Raw genomic sequence first — 21694 nt, forward strand, 5'->3', positions numbered from 1 at the left:
TCAATAACACCTGTCCGACTGTGTAAACAGGAAATAATAATAATCATCTCTGGGCAGTTAACATACAACAGTTAAAACACATATAAAAATCAAAACAAATCAACAGTTTAAAATCAACCATAAAATTAAAACAGACAATTTAAAAAAGCTGAGAAATCCAATGAAAAGGATTGAGGTTAGTCATTAGGAAGGATTTCCTAAGATCTGTTTGTCAGTGGAACAGCCTGCCTCATGGATTGGTGGGCTCTCCTTCTCCATAGGTCCAACAAGGGTGTTTATTCTTTCTGCTATACCAAGAAAAGCCAAGTTTTTCTAGGATAACCTATCGTCCTGAAGTACATTTGGTAAAATTAGTTTTGCACAGTTCTTAGTTCACATTATCAAAAATTTGGCCCCCGAAAACTGTCAGCCCTGGTGCTCTGGTTTTCCTTTAACTTCTGGATTTACCAAACAAAAAGTTAGAGGCCATTATATGACTGCTTCCTTCCTAGTTCTGAATTTTCTTCAGTAAAATTTTTGGGTCAATAAGTCTTGCTTCACCATTAATTGATTTATGGATCAGAAAATATTGGATAAATGCTGCCAGTCAGAGTAGGCAATACTGAGCTCAACAGAGCTGAATCAGACTCAGTAGGTGGCAGCTTCTTATGCTCATGAGGAGCAACCATAGCTCAGTGACATAGCCTTTGCTTTGCACACAGAAGGTCCCAGGTTCAATCCCTGGCAGCATCTCGAGGTAAGGTTGGGTAGGACTCTGCTCTGCCTGGAACCCTGGGAAAGCTGCTGCCAGTCAGTGTGGCGAGGTGGACCGAGGGTCAGGCTCAGTAGGCGGCAGCTTCATATGTTCCTCAAGAGCACCCATACCTCAGAGGAAGAGCTCTTTCTTTGCACGCAGAAAGTCCGGGGTTCAATCCCTGGCAGCATCTCCAGGAGGCTTTACAGACAGGGCTGTTACCCCGAATCTCCTCCGGAAGAGAGTGTGTGCGTTCACATACCAGCCAAACTTACCCCCAAATCCCTTCGAGATCCTTGGAAGCACTCCACACACAAATTGGGCTTTGTCTTGCGAAATCTAGCTTATCTTGGTGTATTTACGGGTTTTAAAAATGCTGGTTTCAAGTGGCCTTTTTCTGAAAACGCCAGAGCAAACAGGAAGAGGCACTGATGTGGAATCATTAGCGCGATAAGAGGGAAACACTCTTTAGGAATGCAGATATAGCCTTTAGAAATCTCTCTTCTCCCCCCCCCCCAATGCATCGGCTAGAAGGAAAACACGGAGGCATGCGCTGTGAACTTGCATCAAAGCAAAACCCCAGAGCAGAGGGGAGGGGCTGCTTCCCTCAATGCCACGAGTGTACTTCGAAGTGGCTTTGCTCAGCATTTACCCCGCAGCATGCAGCCATGTGCGAATCACTCCCTAGTAAGACTGGGAAAGGACCTTCTCTTCCTAGAACCCGGGACAGCCACGCTCTTACCCCTGGATTTCCGAACCGAAGTCCAGGTCCTCCACACCCCCTGGGGGCCCCCAAACCCTGTCCCGGGTGTGGGGTGGTCGTCACATTGCCAGCCCACGCTGTACCGGGTGGCCAGATGTGACTATGACCTGTGCTGGGTGCTGAGCGTGACCTCTTATTTAGAGACAGAGGGAGGAGAGGGGAAAGAAATGTTGGTTGAAATGTTTCTGCTAATGCCTATTTGCATAAATAGACCTGTTTTATATCCTTACGTTCTTGTGAGTTTAGTTGCTGTGTCCTCAAGAACCCACGTGTTCAAATTGTGTGTGTGTGTGTGTGTGTGTGTGTGTGTGTGTGTGCGCGCGTGCACGAAGGGATGATTTGCTATTATTTATTTGTTTGTTTAACATATTTCTATACCACCCAAAACTTATGTCTCTGGGCAGTTTACAACCAGATAAAAACAAAAGTAAAACATTCATTAAAAACAAAACCAAAAAATTTAAAAAACTTACAACAGGGGAAGGGCTCCAAAGGCCTTTAGGTCATAGGAACATAGGAAGCTGCCATATACTGAGTCAGACCATTGGTCTATCTAGCTCAGTATTGTCTTCACAGACTGGCAGCATCTTCTCCAAGGCTGCAGGCGGGAGCCTCTCTCAGCCCTATCTTGGAGATGCTGCCGGGGGGGAACTTGGAAGCTTCTTCTCTTCCCAGAGCAGTGGCCCCATCCCCTAAGAAGGGGGATATCTTACAGTGCTCACACACATCAAGTCTCCCATTCATATGCAACCAAGGCAGACCCTGCTTAGCTAAGGGGATAAGTCATGCTTGCTACCACCAGACCAGCTCTCATCTCCTCTAATTTTGTTCCAGGCTCCCAAACTACCTAGGTGTCTCTCTGGCTGCCGGTCAGTGCAGACAATAACGAGTTAGACAGACCAAGGGTTGGACTCAGGGTGGCAGCTTCCGAAGTCCCTTCCTGTGTGTCTGGTGGGGGTGGGAGACACACCTTGGGGGGTGGTTGGTTTTTTTGGCCATTTGTTTTAGATATTCCCATAAAACATACAACGGATGGCACCTCCTTTGCCAATTCTTTGTTCCCGTCTCCTCAGGGTGAAGACATCTCCTTGTCTTCCGAAAAATGAAGCCGCAGCAGCTGAGAGTTTCCCCGTGATTGGCTGGTATTTTCCTCCGACAAGATCTGGCACCTGTTGCTGTATATTACGGCCGTGCCGAGTGAGGAGTGAGACGGGAGAGAGAGAGCGAGGCTGATCCAGACGGCAAGCAGAAGGCGAGACGGCGGGACGTTAGCCCTAGGTATGACACGCCTGTGTGTGTGTGTGTGTGTGTGTTTGCACGCCCGTCTGTCACACTTTGGGTCCCCGTCTTTCAAAGAACAAACACCAAGCCACAAACTGGCTGCCAGGGGGCATGATGGCTTTGTGCCCCTGCCTGTGCCAGGTGGCTGAATGCTGACGGATCCGCGGCAGGGGGGGCGACTCCACTGCCTTGCAAGGGTTGGCCCAGGCGGGCAAGGAAACTATTTTGGGACGGGATGGAGCTTTGATGTTGAGTCAGCAGCAGCCACCGGGCAGAGCCCCACTCCAGCGCTTCGCGTGCCTCTGCCGGGCTGGTGGTCTAGGGACAGCTAGACCCAGGCATGGAGATGGCAAGGTATTCTCTCTCCCCCTTTCCTGTCCCTCTTGGAAGCCAACTCACCCCCCATCCATTGCACAGACGAAGGCCTTTGCTGATTTGGGAGGAGGGTTGGTGGCGCCTTGGCTGCAGGCTTCTGACCGGGGCAAAGGGTTTGCCAAAGGGCCTGGTCTCTGGGTCCACCGTCGGCTAGCAAAAGGGGGGTGTTAGGAGGGGCAAAAAAGAAGGCCCTGAAATGGCAAGTGGTTCCCAGTGTGTGTGTGTGTGTGTGTGTGTGCGTGTGGTGGTGGGGTGTGTGTGTGCAACGTTGTGCACAGAGACGCACAGTCTGTCTGCCCCCTTGGGGTCTCTTGTGCCTGCTGGAGCTTTTTTGCACAGTGTTTTTACTTCGAATCTCTCCCGGAAGGGATTGTGTGCTTTCACACTTTGGCCACCAGATTCTCGCCAAAGTCCCTGCAAGATCTTTGGCAGCGCTTCACACACCACTCGGATTTTTCCTTCCGAGTCGAAGCTTAGCCCGCTTTATGTCCGGGGTGAAGAAAACCCCCACAAGCTCCCTGTATTTCAGTCACTTTTTCGGGATAAAGCGAGAGCAGCTGCCAGTCGTTTCTCTTGAGGTGCAGAAATAGGAAGTCCCCTTCTGCAGTGCCGCGATTCTCATTGGAAGTGGCTTCGTTGGTGGCAGATTCCGAGAGCTGAAGCACTGTGTGAAAAACTCCCCGGTGTGGGCAGTTCCTATTCCCCAGAAATGGGGAAAGGGTTCAGACATGTATGGCTGATCCATTTTTAGGTATGCATTTATGCATTTAGCATAACTCTAGTCTCTGGGCGGTTTACCAAAAAACGAAACCCATTAAAACAAAGTTAAAACCTTAAAACCGTTTTGAAAATGTGTACTCCTGGCCTTCAGCATGACGCTCTTTGGGCAGCTTAGATTAATATTAAAATGTCTCCACACTACCAATAAAAGCACTGCCAGCCGTGGGATTTCAGACCAGTTGAGGCCATGGTTAAAGGTGTGGGGGGTGGGGGCAGGGGGGGTGGAGAAAGGTCCTTGCCTGATGCCAAGAATACAGAAGACGGTCCCGCAACCAGAGCAGCCGTCCCCCTGATGGTTGCCACCCACTTAACTTTCGGAGCCAGGTATGAAATGCACGTGGAAACACAGGCTTCCAAAGATGACCTCAGCATCCAGGCAGCTCCTCTGGGACCAGGAGGGTTTTTGTTTTTTTTCCATATCCTGCTGGGTCCCAGGCCATATAGGGCTTTAAAGGTAAGCAAAGGCACTTTGAATTGGATTCAGAAATGGAGAAGGAGTTGAGGGAGCGCGTAAGACCCCCTGGCAGGATAGGTTTCCTGATCACGGTCCCTGCATAGGGTTTCCAACATAAGATGGACGTTCTTCTCAGCAGCGGCTCATGTGGCAGGGTGTTCCGCAAGTCTCAGTGAGAGGGGCGGCTCTTGTGCACATGCCAGCTGTCTCTGCTAAAGAGCAGGGCCCGGTCGGTGTGTCCGGGGAGTCGGGTCAGTGCTGCTCTCGGGTTGCTGAAGTGTGGGCCCTTGGGCCCTTTGCATGCCTGGTGGGGCCCTTTCCCATGATGCAGAGGCGTAACTAGGGAAAACGGCGCCCGGGGCAAGCATTGAAATGGCGCCCCCCCCGCGCCCCCAACATACTACATTATACTTAGGTTTTTCCTCACAAGCGCCCGCTGCCACCGCCAAGCCAGGCCACTGACTGGCCGCCAGGTGCCAGCAAAGCAATGGGGGGGGGCCGCGGGCAGCACGCAAGGGACCGCTCATGGGGGAGGGGGCGCCGACGCGCTCCCTTGACTGCTGCAGCGCTGCTGCACTGAGCAGGAAACATTTGTATTAACAAAAATTTTAAAAAAATTAAAAAAAAATTTTGTCATGGCGCCGCCCCCCATGTGACCAAAAAAGATGGCGCCCGGGGCACGTGCCCCCCCTGCCCCCCCTATAGTTACGCCTCTGTTCCCATGAGCCCTTCTTTGCTGCCATCTGGGGGTGGCAAGCAGGCACTGCAGGGCAGACTGCCATGATGTGGACCACGGTGGAGTGGGTGGCACGTTGCCTGGCCCTGCTCCCACCACCTCTCTTCACTTCTTGTCCCTCCCCCAAATGGCTTCTGCAGAGGGAGGCACGGATCTGATCTAGCCCAGGTCCCTCGGGCGCTAGGCCTCTTGTCTGCATTGCATCAGATTCCATTTGGTCTGCTGGACACATGCCCCTTTCTTTGCATCCGTCAATAGGGTCCGGGGGGGGTGTTTCCTGTATAGGACCCCCACCCCGGCAGGAGAGCAAAGATATTCTGATTTGCTGCTCCCCAGCTCTGGAACGGCCTCCTGCGGAGGTGTGTTCGCTGTCTGGCAATTTAGGGGGTTTTGCTTTCTTTGATAATGTTGTGACTATAACCTAATCAGATTGCAAATTAGAACTGAGTTATGTTGTATTCTATCCAGTAATCTTTTGCACTGAGTTGTTTGGATGTTTGTCTCAGTGGGGGCCCTGCAGAGATTGTGCGGGAAGGAGTTGGAATGGAAAAGGGAGGAGAAGGAGAAAATTGAGTTGTTGCTGAATAAACCTTTAGTGAAATCTGACCTGCAAGTCAGAGGTTGCTGGTTCGAATCCCCGCTGGTATGTTTCCCAAACTATGTTTCCCAGACTATGGGAAACACCTATACCGGGCAGCAGTGATATAGGAAGATGCTGAAAGGCATCATCTCATACTGTGTGGGAGGAGGCAATGGTCAACCCCTCCTGTATTCTACCAGAGACAACCACAGGGCTCTGTGGGCGCCAGGAATCCACACTGACTTGACGGCACCCTTTACCTTTTACCTTTTAAACCTACATAAGATCCCTTTATGTGTATGAGGGAAGCAGCTATAAAACAAACGCATATGGAAATGTATTGCAAATTGAAATGTAATATGTTTATATTTAAATATAAATATATCTGTATTATTTCTGTATCTATAGAATACTTATACAATATGATTATATAAATATAATTATATTTTAAATTTTAAATATATATTTAAAAATATAAGTGAGTGTGTATGTGTGCAAACATAATTTTCCTATGTATGTAGTAATAATAATAGTAATTTAATAGGAATAGGCCCTATCCACCTGCAGCACAGTACTTCCAGTGACTGTTGCTGGTGTCTATCTTATGTTTCTTTTTAGAATGTGAGCCCTTTGGGGACAGGGATCCATCTTATTTGTTTGTTATTCCTCTGTGTAAACCGCACTGAGCCATTTTTGGAAGGCGGTACAGAAATTGAATTATTATTATTATCATCATCATCATCATAAAATAAACAAATGCATTTGTTAGCGACCCCATAAGAAATATAAAAGAACAAACTGCTCCCTTGAATATGAATTCAATTGACTTCTGTATTGTGTGTATGTGTCAAGAATTTGGAGGCCACTTGTTTTTAATCAGGTGTCCTCCTGTCTCACTGTTGTATCATTTTGCATCATGATTTCTAGCTGCGGGATATGGGATCATTTGGTGCAGAATTTGGCTGGGAGGGGAGGCACGGGAGGAGGGGGTGACGGATCCCTCAGCTGCCTATGACTGCAGCCGTCTCTGACCAAAAGGAGGAGAGAGAGGGAGGGAGAGAAAGCAGAGGTGGAGTGAGTGACAGAAAGGCACATCTGCTGACTCAGTGACTCCCCTCCCTGTGAAATGAGCAGTCAGCCTGCCAGATGGCTTCTCCTTTAAAGCCAGGGTGGGGCTCAGTGACAGTAGCTCTTAGGATTTCCTTTTAGAACCTTGAGAAGTTCAGTTGGCAGTTTTGTTTTGTTCTTTAAATAAACTTTCTAGTCCTCATGGTTCTTAAGCTTTGGTGTTTTTTTTAAATAAGAAACAAAAGGTAAAGGGCTAGGAATGTGGGCCTGAGGAACATGACAGACTCAGTTCCTGGCCACTCGGCTGTTAAGTAAAGTAAGAGAAATGACCTTAGAACAGTGGTACATATGCTCCAGGCTTGACTGCTGTGATGCAATCTACAAAGGGCTGCCTTTGTATGTTGTCCAGAAACTACAGGTGGTGCAGAATGTGCAGGGGTGGAGCCACCATTGGGCGAAGGGGTTCAAAGAACCCGGGCTGCACCCAATTAGGGGCCACGCCTTGCAGCCCCGACAACCCCGCCTGCGCGCGTCTGACGTCAAATGCTGGGGTGCTGGTTTAGCCCCCAAGCGGGGCCCACACAGCCCCCGTTTGGGAGTTAAATGGCCGCTCCTGGCTGCTCTGCTAATGCAGCACCAGCCTTAGTTTAGCTCCCGAAGGGGCCATGCGGCCCCTTTGCAAGTTGGACTCCAACTCCCTAACGAAGCCTCAAGGCTCCGTCCATGCCGCCCGCGTCTGACGTCTTGACGCGTGGGGCGGGGTGAGCGGGGCCGCCGCTGTGGCCACACCCGGGCCGCTGGCGGTCAGGCTCCGCGTCTGAGAATGTGGCAGCCCAGACTGGTCTCTGGGATAGCCTGAAAGATAAGCACTCCTACAAGAACTGCACAGGCTGCCAATATGTTTCGGAGAGAAATACGAAATGTTGGTTATTACCTATAAAGCCCTGAATGGCTTAGGTCCAGGGTATTTAAGAGAGCACCTCCTTTGTCATGAACCTTGTTGCCTATGAAGATCATCCGGGGAGGTCCAGTTACAGTTGCAACTCGGGACCAGGCCTTCTCTGTGGCTGCCCCGGGACTTTGGAAGATGCTCCCTGCTGAAATAAGAGCATCTCCTTCTCTGTTTGCTTTTAGGAAGGCCCTCAAGACACACCTGTTTTCTCAGGCTTTTAATTAATTGTAATTAATTTTATATCAATTGTTTTAATGATTTTATCTTGTTTTTAGATTGTATTTTAACTTATGTACACCACCTAATGGCACCGCGGGGAAATTACTTGACTAGTAAGCCTGAGGTTGTCGGTTCGAATCCCCACTGGTCTGTTTCCCAGACTATGGGAAACACCTCTATCGGCCAGCAGCGATACAGGAAAATGCTGAAAGGCATCAACTCATCCTGCGCGGCAGATGGCAATGGTCAACCCCTCCTGTATTCTGCCAGAGACAACCACAGGGCTCTGTGGTTGCCACGAGTCGACACCGACTCGACGGCACAACTTTACCTTTTTACACCAGCTAGGGATGTACATGTCAGGTGGTACAGAAATACAACAGATAAATAAATTAAGTAAGTAAGTAAAGGTCTCCTCCACACTCTTCTGGCATTCTCATGTACAGCAGCGTTAACAACAGAGGAGGGTGCCTGCTGCATCTCTGCATCATTCTCTGCTCCATCCTCGCTCTCTTTCAATCAGGCTTCACCAGGAGGCAGGTAATTAAACCATGTCCCTGCATCGGGCATGGACTGGATTGCGCAGGGTCACTCGCAATGCAGAGACGCGGCACAATTCTCTGCCCTCCAGAGAAGCACGCCAGAACAGTGACTCATTCAGAGACACACAGGAAGCAGGCTCGCAGGAAGTACTTTTCTAAAATAATGCTTTCTAAGCAATGAAACGACATACAGATAAGTGATGAGGCGAGGAGAGCTGGTCTTGTGGTGGCAAGCATGACTTGTCCCCTTAGCTAAGCAAGGTCTGCCCTGGTTGCATATGAAAGGGAGACTAGAAGTGTGAGCACTGTAAGAGATTCCCCTCAGGGAGATGGGGCCCCTCTGGGAAGAACAGAAGGTTCCAAGTTGCATAAGAACATCAGAACAGCCCTGCTGGATCAGGCCCAAGGCCCATCTAGTCCAGCATCCTGTTTCACACACTGGCCCACCAGATCCACTGGAAGGAGTTGCGGGCATGCTGTCCCTCTTGCTGTGACTCTCCTGCAACTGGTCCTCAGAGGCATCCTGTCTTTGAGGCTGGAGGTGGCCTATAGCCCTCCGACTAGTAGCCGTTGATAGACCTCTCCTCCATGAAGTGATCCAAACCCCTCTTCAAGCCATCCAGGTTGTTGGCTGTCACCACATCTTGTGGCAGAGAACTCCGAAGTGGATTGTGCGTTGTGTGAAAAAATACTTCCGTTTGCTGGTCCTATATTTCCCGGCAATCAATTTCCCTCCCTGGCAGCATCTCCAAGATAGGGCTGAGAGAGACTCCTGCCTGCCACCTTGGAGAAGCCGCTGCCAGTCTGTGAAGACAAGACTGAATTAGATGGACCAAGGGTCTGACTCAGTATACAGCAGCTTCCTATGTTGGTGAGCCATGATTGCTTGCCAAAAGTGAGCCAAACAGAAACCATAAAACAAACACGCAGACATTAAAACGAGTACAAACCATTCAAGGAGGACAGCCTTGGACTAGGCTGGGGAGAGAGTCCAGGCTCATCCAAGCCGAAGCCACCCTTTCCAAAGGAAAAGGTATTAATTTCTCTTCTACACATAAGCAGACCTTGTCGGTATTTCTCTCCCTTACAGACTATCCCTTACAGACCCCAGGAGAGTAGGGGTGTGCAATTCGGATTTTTGGTGTTTCGATTCGGATCTGAACCGAAACACCCCTGTTCTGTTTTGTATCCAAATATTGCCCATCCGAATCACCCCTGATTCGATTCGGATCTGAATTAATCCGAATCTGAATCCGAATCGATTCAGATTTTAAAAACGGGTCCTGGAGCCAAAAGAGTGGGGTGGGGTGGTAGTGCCCAATGGGTGGAGGCTACCACCCAAATTGCAGAGGGATTGGCCAAAGGGCTGATTTTTGGTGAATTTTTGAAGTTTTAGTGTCTTTGGGGCAGATTGGGGGCATAACGTGGGATCTGGGCCAAAAGCGTGGGGTGGGGTGGTAGTGCCTAATGGGTGGTAGTGCCTAATGGGTGGAGGCTACCACCCCAATTTCAGAGTGATTGGGCGAAGGGCTGATTTTTGGTGAATTGTTGAAGTTTATGCGTCTTTAAGGTTCCCCCCATTAGGTATAATGGAGGGTGTATCGCTTCACGTCAGGGGGAAAGGGGTGGCCTAGAGCGGTGTGGGGTTGGTGGTAGTGCCGGGTAGGGGCAAGGAAGCTACCTGAATTTTTTCAAAGGATTTGGGCAGAGGGCTGGTTTTTGGTGAATTGTTGAAGTTTACGCGTCTTTAAGGTTTTTCCTCATAAGGTGGTATAATGGAGCTTTCAGCAGCCCCATAAGTGCACTTGGGGGGTGCTGGGGTGGCCCAGAGCGAGTGGTGGTGTAGTGCACAGAGGGTGCCAACCACCCCCATGGGTTGCTAACCCATGGGGTACAGGGTTCTGTTCTTTCTGAGGTATTCTGAGTGTGGATTCTATGATAGTAAATGAGATTTTCAAGGAGACACCATGAATCCACTCTAATTTGCTATCATAGAATGAACATACAGGTGTGAAGGCATGATCCTGATCTCTGCTGTGAAATGTTGGGGTGGGTGTGTGCCTGCCCTAGTGTGTACGTGTGTGCGTGCACATGCACACATACAGGTAACATGTCCAGGCCTGCTCTCTGATGCCACATCAATCAGAGTTTAGAGCCCAAGGGCAGAATAACTCATTGCCTGTATGAAATGAGAGTTTTCGCAGCTTCTGACTGCCGAGGGAAACCATTTTTCTCCTTTCTGAAATTAGAACTGGAGGGCCAGGTTAACTTCTGCACCTGTAAAAGGTTTAATCCCAAGAGTAAGAGTCTAGGAACATAGGAAGTTGCCATATACTGAGTCAGACCATTGGTCCATCTCGCTCAGTATTGTCTTCACAGACTGGCAGCGGCTTCTCCAAGGTTACAGGCAGGAATCTCTCTCAGCCCTATCTTGGAGAAGCTGCCAGGGAGGGAACTTGGAACCTAGATGCTCTTCCCAGAGCGGCTGCATCATCCCCTGAGGGGAATCTCTTCCAGTGCTCACACTTCTAGTCTCCCATTCAGATGCAACCAGGGTGGACCCTTCTTAGCTAAGGGAACAAGTCGTGCTTGCTACCACCAGACCAGCTCTCCTCTCCTGTAGGGATGTGCGAAACGTTTCGGGTACAGAATGATCTGTACCCGAAACAGCCAATTTTGGGTGATTCGGATCCAAACCGAATCACCCCCAACGATTTCCAAAAAATTTCGGATACGAAACGAATCACCCCTGTTTCGGATTCGAATATTAGGATATTTCAGCCCTCCATCTTGTGGCCTTCTTTTCCACCCTCCATTTTGAGCAATGACGTCTATTTGAATTTCCCGCCTTTTTGCCTCCCATTGACTTCAATGCAAAAAGGTCTGATGTGACGTCTGCTCGAATTTTGGGTCCCAGGGGAAAAATAGTGTGGTGCGGTGGTAGTGCCTAATGGGTGGAGGCTACCATCCCAATTGTAGAGGGATTGGGCAAAGGGCTGATTTTTGGTGAATTTTTGCAGAAGGTGGACATGTTTGTGGATTTGTTTAAGAGAGGAGAGCTGGTCTAGTGGTAGTGAGCAAGAATTGTCCCCATTGCTAAGCGGGGTTTGTCCTGGTTTGTATTTGCATGGGAGACTACATGTGAGCCCTGTAAGATGTTCCCCTAAGGGGATGGGGCTGCTCTGGGAAGAGCGCCTGCATGTTTGTAATGCAGAAGGTTCCACGTTCCCTCCTCGGCATCTCCAGACAGGGCTGAGAGAGACTCCTTCCTGCACCCTCGGAGAAGCCGCTGCCAGTCTGTGAAGACAATACTGAGCTAGACGGACCAACAGACAAAGGCAGCTTCCTATGGTCCTATGATAATAGCAAGCGACTCAACCATCAGCAATGGTCTGACTCAGTAGAAGGCAGCTTCCTATGTAGATAAAGCGGATAAAATTGTTCTCTTGGTTTAACTGAATTGAAAAGTGTTCCCTGCAATGTTGTCCTTGTTGTTGCTGCTGCTGCTGCTGCTATTATTATTAATGTAATTTCTACACTGCCTGTCTCCGAAGGCTCTAGGTGATCCACAAACCATAAATACAATAAAACAACCACGAGTAAAACCATTTGTTTGTTTGTTTGTTTGTTTGTTTGTTTATTAGATTTATATACCGCCCTTCCAAAATGGCTCAGAGTGATTCACAGCATGATAAAAACAATTAAAAACAAATTAACAAAATCAAACTATCAAAATACAATAAAACCAATAAAACAGCTAAAAGCCCTGAAAATCAGGGTTAGGGTTAGGGATCATATTATGATTTTCTGCTAGCAGAAAAGTAGTACATAAGGAGTGGAGGTTTGGGGTGGGTCTGTGGGTGGGCCGTGTGTGTGTGTGTGTGTGTGTGTGTGTGTGTGTGTGTGAGAGAGAGAGAGAGAGAGAGAGAGAGAGAGAGAGAGAGAGAGAGAGAGGTGCCAGGGATGAAGTCTAGTGCGATTCGAGATGATTCTGGGAGATCGATTCGAATAATTTGGGTGTGGCTCTGTGGGGTACACAAAAATATTCCCCTCCTAAGCATAAAATGAGAGTGGAATCCCCACACCTGCCGCTTGCCTTTCTTTCTGTCAGCTGGCCCAAAGGCTGAAGACGAGGGAGCGGGCAGAGCAGGGTCCTCTCCGTGGCCCAGTGGCGACTCCTATTTCCCTAGAGTGGCGTCATGCCTGCCGCAGTTCAGATCATCGGGTGGGGGGGCGGCGAGGGGTTGCCTGGACAGACGCTTACATCTCGTAACAACTGCTGGGGAAGGAGGTGGCTGGGAAATGAGGATGATATTACCCTGCTTGGACACCCTCCAGCATCCTCGGTTTCACACCCCTATTCTTAGAAAACTGCCGAAACGATGAGCGCACAGACCAGGCCCTGGGCTCCTGCGTTGGAGTGTGAATGAAGCCTTGTCCCGTCCAGGAGGGAAATTCAACCGCCGTCCAAGGGCCTGGGCGATTACCACCCCTTTGCCCCCATGCCCAGCCGCACGTACCTTCTGATCCTCCCTCTCTGAAAAAGGAAATGACGGATTTTGGAAAACTTGGCTCCTGTCCTCAAAGTGGCAAAAGCGCCAGATCAAGAGAGAAGGATCATAAGCAGAAGACGGACAATACAAATTACGTGCAATATTGTGACACAGAAGCAGGAGAGTGGGGGAGGACAGCAGCAGAGGGGAGAAATGTCCTCCCAGAAAGCCAACCTGTAGGCGTCGGGTTGTGACGGACTTGACCCATTATTTTAACAGAGTTTACACTTGTCTGTCTGTGAAATGTGGCCTCTGTCTCCCAGATCCTCCAGCTCTTTTCACTCTGCCACCCACGTCTTAGCCAGCCTCCTTGCCCTCAATTCCTGCCCCAACCTCCTGTCCCAAAGCCTTTCTGAAGGGTTTTTCCCATTCCCCTCCAAACTATCCTTTCCCTTTCTTTCCAGAAGTCACAGAACCCGTCAACATTCCATTGCCGGCACCTTTCCCTGAACAGCTAGAATGTTTGTGAATATTCCACAACATCACAGCATCTCCGCCTATGGCTAGAAGGGCAGGCAGGAAAATAGTATTTTGTAGCCTTTTACATGTATTAAGATGATAATGCCCTACCCCTACCCCTAACCCTTACAGTACAACTGTGTGCCCCCCCCCGCCCACTGAAACACACATCATTTGGGGATTAATTATTAATTATTGTTGTTTCGCTCCAAAAACTGATCCTAGCTCCCTGTCTTCTTATCTTCATTGTGTTTAGCAAGAAGTCCAAGGAGGTGAGATGGCCACAGGACCTTGCGAAATATTGGAGAGAGATGAGGAAGGCACAGAATCTTTAAAAGAGCTGCCAGCTCAGAAGGAGAGCATTCAGAAACCACTGAAAGAGGACGGAAAAGCAGGTACGTATTTTATATCTGTATGTGGCTTAGGGAAGCTGCTGTCTTTTTCTAGGAAGTCCTCGGTTCCTTTTTCTGGGAGATCCTCCAATCCACAGGCAGACATTCAACAGGCGAAGCCTTTTCCATCCTATATTTAATTTCTGCCACATACGTAATGGAATAAAGGTTTTAGTGGGTGGCGGGGGGGGGCATAGGAAACCTAATGCAGGACACAAGCTATCCTGCCAAACAACTTTTCTCCACTGTTCAAAATTTGCCCAAAAAAATCACATCCTTTAGTTTTCGTGAATATTTTGTACCTTGCTTTCCTGCAGAAAAGAATCAGAGCGGCTTACAAAATGTCAAAGAGAAATAAGTGAATGCAAAATATTATGCAGCAAAACTGAAACAAGCAACAAGATAACGCCAGTACATATCACAACAGGCAGGAACACAGTAACTAGGAGCCAGCGTTCCTAATTTAGGGTAGAAAATAAAGCTGACTGGAATTAAAGGAGCCTTTTAAAAAAAAATCCAAGCAGCCTTAAATGCTGGGGTTTTCCAGTACACTAACAGCCTAACCCCAGGCTCTTTCCCGCCACCAGGAGGGAATGCCACCATTTTGGCCCCAACAGAGAGAAGGCCCTGTATTTCTTACCTGCTCACCTCATCTCACAAACTGATGGGACAGAGAGCAGGGACTCCGAGGCTGCTCATAAGGGCCAGTCAGGTTCATATGGGAGAAGTTGGTTCATGTCACTTCCCTAAGTTGGGATGGGGCTATAGCTCAGTGGAAATGCCCCCTGCTTTGTATGCAGAGGGTCCCGGGTTCTGTCCCTGGCATTTCCAGGTAGTTGGCAAAGAAAGACCCCTGTCTGAAACCTTGGGGCAGATGCTGTCAGTCAGAGTACAGCATGCTGAGCTAGCTGGACCAAGGGCCAGACTCTGTAGGTGGCAGCTTCCTATTTACCTCATTGTTGCCGCATTTATTTGTGTCTGTGTGTTTTTCACAGATGCCAAGACAGCAGCAAGTAAAGAGGAGGTCAACGGCACCCCAAACGTAAGTGTTGCAGCCTGTGATACATTATCAAAAGGTTATCTCCTGAGATGTCTTTGTATTGAGGGTTTGAGGTAGATTTTCTTTTTAAAAAATAAAAACCTCCAGGAACAGTCCGAGTTGGCAGCCTTTCCATGATTGTCCGCTCTGACTGGCAGTGGCTCTCCAAAGCCCCAGGCAGAGATCAAGTTCTTTGCAGCCTGGCTAGTAAAACCCACATCCTGGCTTCCTCGGTCCTGTCACCTACACTGAGATTTCCCTCCTTCCTCTGGAGGCCTGAGGAGGAAGAGGCTGAAACCCTGAAACTTGTAGTCAGCACCTAAGATGCGGCAAATGGTACCTGGACCCCAATGCCTCTGTTGTCGACGATCACAGGGCTGCATTTGGGTTCAGGGCTATCCTTCCCTGCCTCTACACTTGGCAGGTTCCCCAAAAATCCTTGCTGCGTGAGCTCACAAATCTCCCCTGGAAGGGATGGCTAGGCACACAGAATACTTCAGCGCCAAGTGCCAAAACACAGGACAGGCCGGCTGGTAGCCAGACCCCGGGTTATTTTGTCCTCTCTGTTGCCGCTCAGGGAAGACTTGGCATCCTGTCTCCTTTTCTCAGAGAAGAATTGTTTGAAACATTCATCTATCTGTCGACAGGTTTCAATGTCAAAATGCTTGTTTTCAATGGCACGGTTCAGACACAGCCCAAAACACTCCCCAGAAGCAGCCACCAGCAACCCTCCATCATTTGATCTGGGGCAGAAAAGAGACCAAGAACACGACATTCCCAAACAGAACAGATTCCCCAGGAGGAGGTGGAGCTGAATGGTAGAACCCATGCAGAAGAAGAGGTCCCGGGTTATATCCCTGGCAGCATCTCTGTTGTAGGGCCAAAAAAGACCCCTGCCTGAAACCCTGGAAAACTGCTGCCAGTCAGTGTAGGCAATCCTGAGCTAGGTGGACCAAGGGTCTGGCTCAGTAGGCAGCAGCTTCCTGTGAAGCAATAAAACAGCCAGAACCTGCAAACCAGAAGCTTTGGAAATCACTTAACTTTGGAAATCACTTTTGCTGAATGGGGCTTACTTGTGAGTGGACCCTTATGCAAGGATCCTGGCCACAGGGAAGTGTGTGACTCACTAATAAAGCGCCCATCTTAGGTAACTTCCTGGTTTTGGACGATAACTCTCATTATCCCTGGCACAATGGCCGAAGGCCAGAGATGATGGGAGTTGTAGTCCAAAAACAAGTTGCCAGAGACTGTAAAGTGCCATGTGGGACCCTCTGCTTTAATTCTGCAAACTCTCAACAGTGCTCAAGGGGTCTGGCCCCCGATTGTATGATTCAGGCTACCCCCAAACAGATCTGTTTCTTGTCTGCTTGCAGTTCAAGCTGTTTAACAATAGCCAGACCTTCTTCCCAGTCTCAACAATTCAAGCCAACAGTTGCTTTTGCATTTGATTCCCAGCTCTGTGTGTGTGTGTGTGCGTGCGCGCTCGCTCGCTCGCTCGCAATATAAACACGTTTTTCAGGCCGTGTGTGTGTGTGTGTGTGTGTGTGTGTGTGTGTGTGTGTGTGTGAGCACACCAAAAACCGGAGTTTCGCCTAATTGCTCTCTGTTAATATTTCAGGGCCTAGAGAAGGAAGACACCAACAAGCTTCACGTCATCACGAAAGATCTGGATGAATTCGTAGACAGCATGAGTGAAGCCACCCCCGCAGCCCTGCCAGGAAGGTCATTGGAGGCAGACAAGCACCCGGCCCCACAAAAGGCCCCAGAGAAACTGCCCCGGGCAGAGCAAGTAGCAGAGAAAGTACTGAGGGCCGAGAGAGCGCCATGGGCGGAAAAGGTGCCCGGGACAGAGAAGACGCCGGAGAAACTGCCACGGGCAGAGAAGGCGCCGGAGAAAGCGCCCAGAGCTGAAAAGGTGTCCGAAAAGACGCTGCGGGCAGAGAAGCCAGCGGAGAAAGCCCGGCCGGCTGCTTCATCGGGTAAAGATTTCCTTGTCAAATATCTCTTTGCTGCAGAAACGGCACTTAAGTGGCCATCCAGACCAAGGTGGAGGTGAGCTTGGCACAATTTTGGCCCTCCAGAAGGTGTTGGACTGCCACTCCCACAATCCCTAGCTGTTGGCCACTGGGAGTGATGAGCGTTGTAGTCCAACAACAGCAGGAGGGCCAAAGTTGTGCAGCCCAGGTGGAAGTGTGTCGGGGGGGGTTACCATGGGAATGCCAAGGGGATTCTGGCCTCCCAAAGCAAAACACAGCTGTTGGGGGGATAATTCAAAGAATCCAGGAAGAGGCCAGTTTACCTAAATATGTGCCACTGAACCCCAATTTCTGGGGGCAGGCGACAGCAGAGAGGATGGTTGCTTTCATGCCTGGCTTTCTGGTTTCCCAGAGGAGTCTGGCTGTCCTTTGTTGGAAACAGGATACTGGGCAGTATCCTGTTAGATAGAAAGTCAGCAGGGAAGGGGGCGCTTCCCAGTGTCACATGACTCACAGAGTGCCACATGTATGACTCTTTGCCTCGTGGGCAGAAGTCATGGGTGTGTGCTTGGTGCAAGGAGCTCCTGGCTCTCAGGGAACAAGTTCGTTTCCTCAAGACCAAGGTGGCGGATCTGGAGAAGCTCAGGGAGAGAGAGAGGCATGTGGATGAGACCTTCAGGGACGTGGTAGAGGCATCCCATTCCAGGGCTGATAGCTCTACTGCTGTCAAATGAAGGTCTCAGGGAAGGAGGACATCGGTCTGAGGAAGAGGGAAATGCTCCTTTAGAAGGGACGCTTTCCATGGGTGATGAGCCCATATCCTCTTGCACAGGGGATACTCCTCTGAGGGGTGGGGGCCTCCTTGTAGTTGGTGATTCTATCAGAGGGATAGAGAGATGGGTTTGTGACCCACGTGTTGACCGCACGGTGACTTGCCTCCCTGTTGCGAACGTTGCGGACATTACGCAGCGTCTAGACAGGCTCCTAGGCAGTGCTGGGGAGGAGACAGCTGTCGTGGTGCATGTCGGCACCAACGATGTGGGGAAATGTAGTTGGGAGGTCCTGGAAGCCAAATTTAGACTGATAGGTAGCGTATTGAAGTCCAGGACCCCCAAGGTAGCATTCTCAGAAATGCTACCTGTTCCACGTGCAGATACAGTGAGACAGGCAGAGCTGAGGGGTTTCAATGCATGGATGAGACCTTGGTGCCGGGAGGAGGGGTTTAGATTTGTTAGGCACTGGGATACATTTTGGGGCAAGCAAGGCCTGTACAAAAGGGACAGGCTGCACTTGAACCAAGATGGAACCAGACTGCTGGTGCTTAAAATAAAAAAGGTTGCAGAGCAGCTTTTAAAATGACGCCTGGGAAATAGCCGATGGGAGCTGGGCAGTATCCCGTTTGGCAAAAGCCATCCTTTAAAGTGCGAGGGTGCAAAGGATTCCGATAAAACAGAAGGGGACAGAGCAGAACCGCATAAAGAGCAGACGGGAGCCTGTGCCAGCTGGTCAAAGAGTCCAAAGAAAGAAGCAGACACCAGGGAAGAGATTCAGTGTATAGGTGCTTATATGCCAATGCCAGAAGCCTCCCAGCCAAGATGGGTGAGCTGGAGTGCTTGGTTGCTAACGCAGAAATAGATATAGTGGGCATAACAGAAACATGGTGGAACAGTGAGAACCGGTGGGACACTGTTATCCCTGGGTATAAACTCTATAGAAAGGACAGGGAGGGGCGCCTTGGAGGAGGGGTAGCACTGTATGTTAAGGAAGGGATAGAATCTAACAAGCTAGAAAACCTGGGTGGACTGGAGTCCTCCACAGAAACCCTGTGGGTGCCAATACAAGGCCTGAAAGGGAACGTGCTACTGGGGATGTGCTATCGCCCTCCGGATCAAAATGCTGACAGTGACTGGGAGTTGCAGGAGGAAATCAGGGAGGCGTCAAGGAGAGGCAGGGCTGTAATTATGGGTGACTTCAATTACCCACACATAGACTGGGTAAATTCACAGTCAGGTAACGACAAAGAGGTCAAATTTCTAGATTCACTGAATGACTGTGCCCTAGAACAGTTGGTCTTGGAGCCAACCAGAGAGAAGGCGACCTTGGACTTAATCCTGAGTGGCACCTGGGACCTGGTGTGTGATTTCAGTGTCATCGACCCTTTAGGGAACAGTGACCATAGTGCGATCAAATTCAGCATACATGCGGGAAGAGAATCATCAAGGAAGTCTAACACGGACATTTTGAATTTCAGAAGAGGAAACTTCTCCAAAATGAGTAGTATGGTGAAAAGAAAGCTGAAAGGGGAAATCAGGAGAGTCGCTTCAATCCAGGATGCATGGAATTTACTCAAAACCACAATACTAAAAGCCCTGTTAGATTTTATACCCCGAAGGAGGAAAGGTACCACTAAGTCCAGGAGGATGCCAGCATGGCTAATAGATAATGTCAAGGAAGCCATAAAAGGGAAGAAGACTTTCTTCTGAAATTGGAAGGCCTGTCCAGAAGAAGAGAACAGAAAGGAACACAAACTCTGGCAAAAGAAATGCAAGGTGACAATAAGGGGGGCCAAAAGAGAGTTTGAGGAACATTTAGCCAAAAGTATCAAGGGGAATAACAAAAACATCTTTAAATACATCAGAAGCAGGAAACCCACCAGGGAGACGGTTGGACCCTTAGACAATGAGGGAGTGAAATGGATTATTAAAGAGGATGAGATTGTAGAGAAGTTACAGTGGGTATAGGAAAGAATCACCCCCTTTGATAGACCTTAAATTCCGGTTCCCTTACATCCTGAAATGAAAACACAAAGAAAATTCCCTTCACCAGCTGTACTTATCCAATGCAACCTATAACATCCAACTGAAAAACATCACAATTACAGTCCAGAAAAAGTGTCAGAAATAAAAAACAAGAATTACTGAGATTGAAAAAGGATCACCCCCCACCAGTGTCAATATTTTGTTGAACCACCTTTTGCTTTAATAACAGCCTTGAGTCTGTTGGGATACTTCTCTATCAACCTTGCACATCTAGACGGAGCAATATTTGCCCACTCCTCCATACAGAACTGTTCAAGTTCGGTCACATTGGATGGTAGGTGTTGGTGGACTGCTATCTTCAAATCTCCCCACAGATTTTCTATGGGATTTAGGTCTGGGCTCTGACTGGGCCACATGAGGACGTTCACTTTTTTCTCCTTCAGCCACTGTGTGGTCAATTTTGCTGTTTGTCATGTTGTCATGATCGTTGTCATGTTGAAAGGTGAATCTTCTGCCCATCCTCAACTGTCTGGCAGAGGGTAGCAGGTTTTCTTCCAGAATCTGACGGTATTTTGCCCCATCCATTTTTCCTTCTACCCTAACAAGAGCCCCAGTCCCTGAGGCAGAGAAACACCCCCACAACAGGATGCTGCCACCTCCATGCTTCACTGTAGGTATGGTGTGTTGTGGATGGTGAGCTGCGTTGGATTTACGCCAGGTGTACTGTTTGGTGTTGAGGCCAAATAGTTCAATCTTGGTCTCATCTGACCATAAGACCTTTTTCCATTTGGCACCAGAATCTTCAAGGTGCCTTCTGGCAAAGCTCAAACGAGCTTTAATGTGGCCTTTCTTGAGAAGTGGCTTTCTCCTTGCGACCCTCCCGAACAAGCCACATCTGTGGAGTGCTCGTGAAATTGTTGTCCCATGCACAGAACAACCACTCTTTGCCATGAAGTCCTTTAACTCCTTCAGAGTGGCCATTGGCCTCTTGGTAACCTCTCTTACCAGTTTCCTCCTTGCTCTTCCATCCAGTTTGGAGGGCCAACCGGATCCAGGGAGGAGAGCAGTCCACCAACACCTACCATCCAATGTGACCGAACTTGAACAGTTCTGTATGGAGGAGTGGGCAAATATTGCTCTGTCTAGATGTGCAAGGTTGATAGAGAAGTATCCCGACAGACTCAAGGCTGTTATTAAAGCAAAAGGTGGTTCAACAAAATATTGACATTGGGGGTGGGGGTGATCCTTTTTCAATCTCAGTAATTCTTGTTTTTTGTCTCTGACACTTTTTCAGGACTGTAATTGTGATGTTTTTCAGTTGGATGTTATAGGTTGCATTGGATAAGTACAGCTGGTGAAGGGAATTTTCTTTGTGTTTTCATTTCAGGATGTAAGGGAACCAGAATTTAAGGTCTATCAAAGGGGGTGATTCTTTCTTATACCCACTGTAAATCTTGCCTTGCCAACATTTTTGAGCTCTTTGAGAGTGTCAACGAGTGTGTGGATCGAGGTGATCCAGTTGACATAGTCTACCTGGACTTCCAAAAAGCTTTTGACAAAGTTAAAAGACTTTCCTCATCAAAGACTCCTGAGGAAACTTAGTGGTCATGGGATAAGGGGATAAGTACATGTGTGGATTGCTAACTGGTTGAAGGACAGAAAACAGAGGGTAGGTATCAATGGAGAGTGTTCACAATGGAGGGAAGTAAGAAGTGGGGTCCCCCAGGGATCTGTACTGGGATCGGTGCTTTTTAATTTATTCATCAATGATCTAGAAGCAGGGGTAAGCAGCAAAGTGGTCATCCCATGAAGTTGATTGCCAGGAAATGTAGAATGCGCAAATGGAAGTATTTCTTTCACACAACGCATAACCCACTTGTGGAATTCCCTGACACAAGATGAGGTGACAGCCATCAACCTGGATGGCTTTAAGAGGAGCTTGGATCACTTCATGGAGAAGAGGTCTATCGGTGGCTACTAGTCGGAGGGCTATAGGCCACCTCCAGCCTCAAAGGCAGGATGCCTCTGAGTAC

The 21694-nt window shown here is 48.9% G+C and overlaps 1 protein-coding gene across 2 annotated transcripts in view; it reads left to right on the forward strand.

Moving 5' to 3' along the window:
- Window positions 1-21694, forward strand: part of JSRP1 (junctional sarcoplasmic reticulum protein 1) — a 43086-nt gene that overhangs the window by 15138 nt on the left and 6254 nt on the right. The window contains exons 2-5 of one of the 2 annotated variants that reach the window (XM_053291882.1): window positions 2570-2774; window positions 13752-13890; window positions 14883-14929; window positions 16545-16905. In XM_053291882.1, coding sequence (XP_053147857.1) covers window positions 13773-13890; window positions 14883-14929; window positions 16545-16905 — 526 coding nt within the window. In that variant the 5' untranslated portion in view covers window positions 2570-2774; window positions 13752-13772. Of the gene's footprint in view, window positions 1-2569; window positions 2775-2881; window positions 3132-13751; window positions 13891-14882; window positions 14930-16544; window positions 16906-21694 lie in introns of those variants that run through there. The other variant, XM_053291881.1, reaches the window with a different exon arrangement.

This window comes from Hemicordylus capensis, chromosome 2 (genome assembly GCF_027244095.1).
Source record: "Hemicordylus capensis ecotype Gifberg chromosome 2, rHemCap1.1.pri, whole genome shotgun sequence".
In the NCBI taxonomy this organism is placed as follows: domain Eukaryota; kingdom Metazoa; phylum Chordata; class Lepidosauria; order Squamata; family Cordylidae; genus Hemicordylus; species Hemicordylus capensis.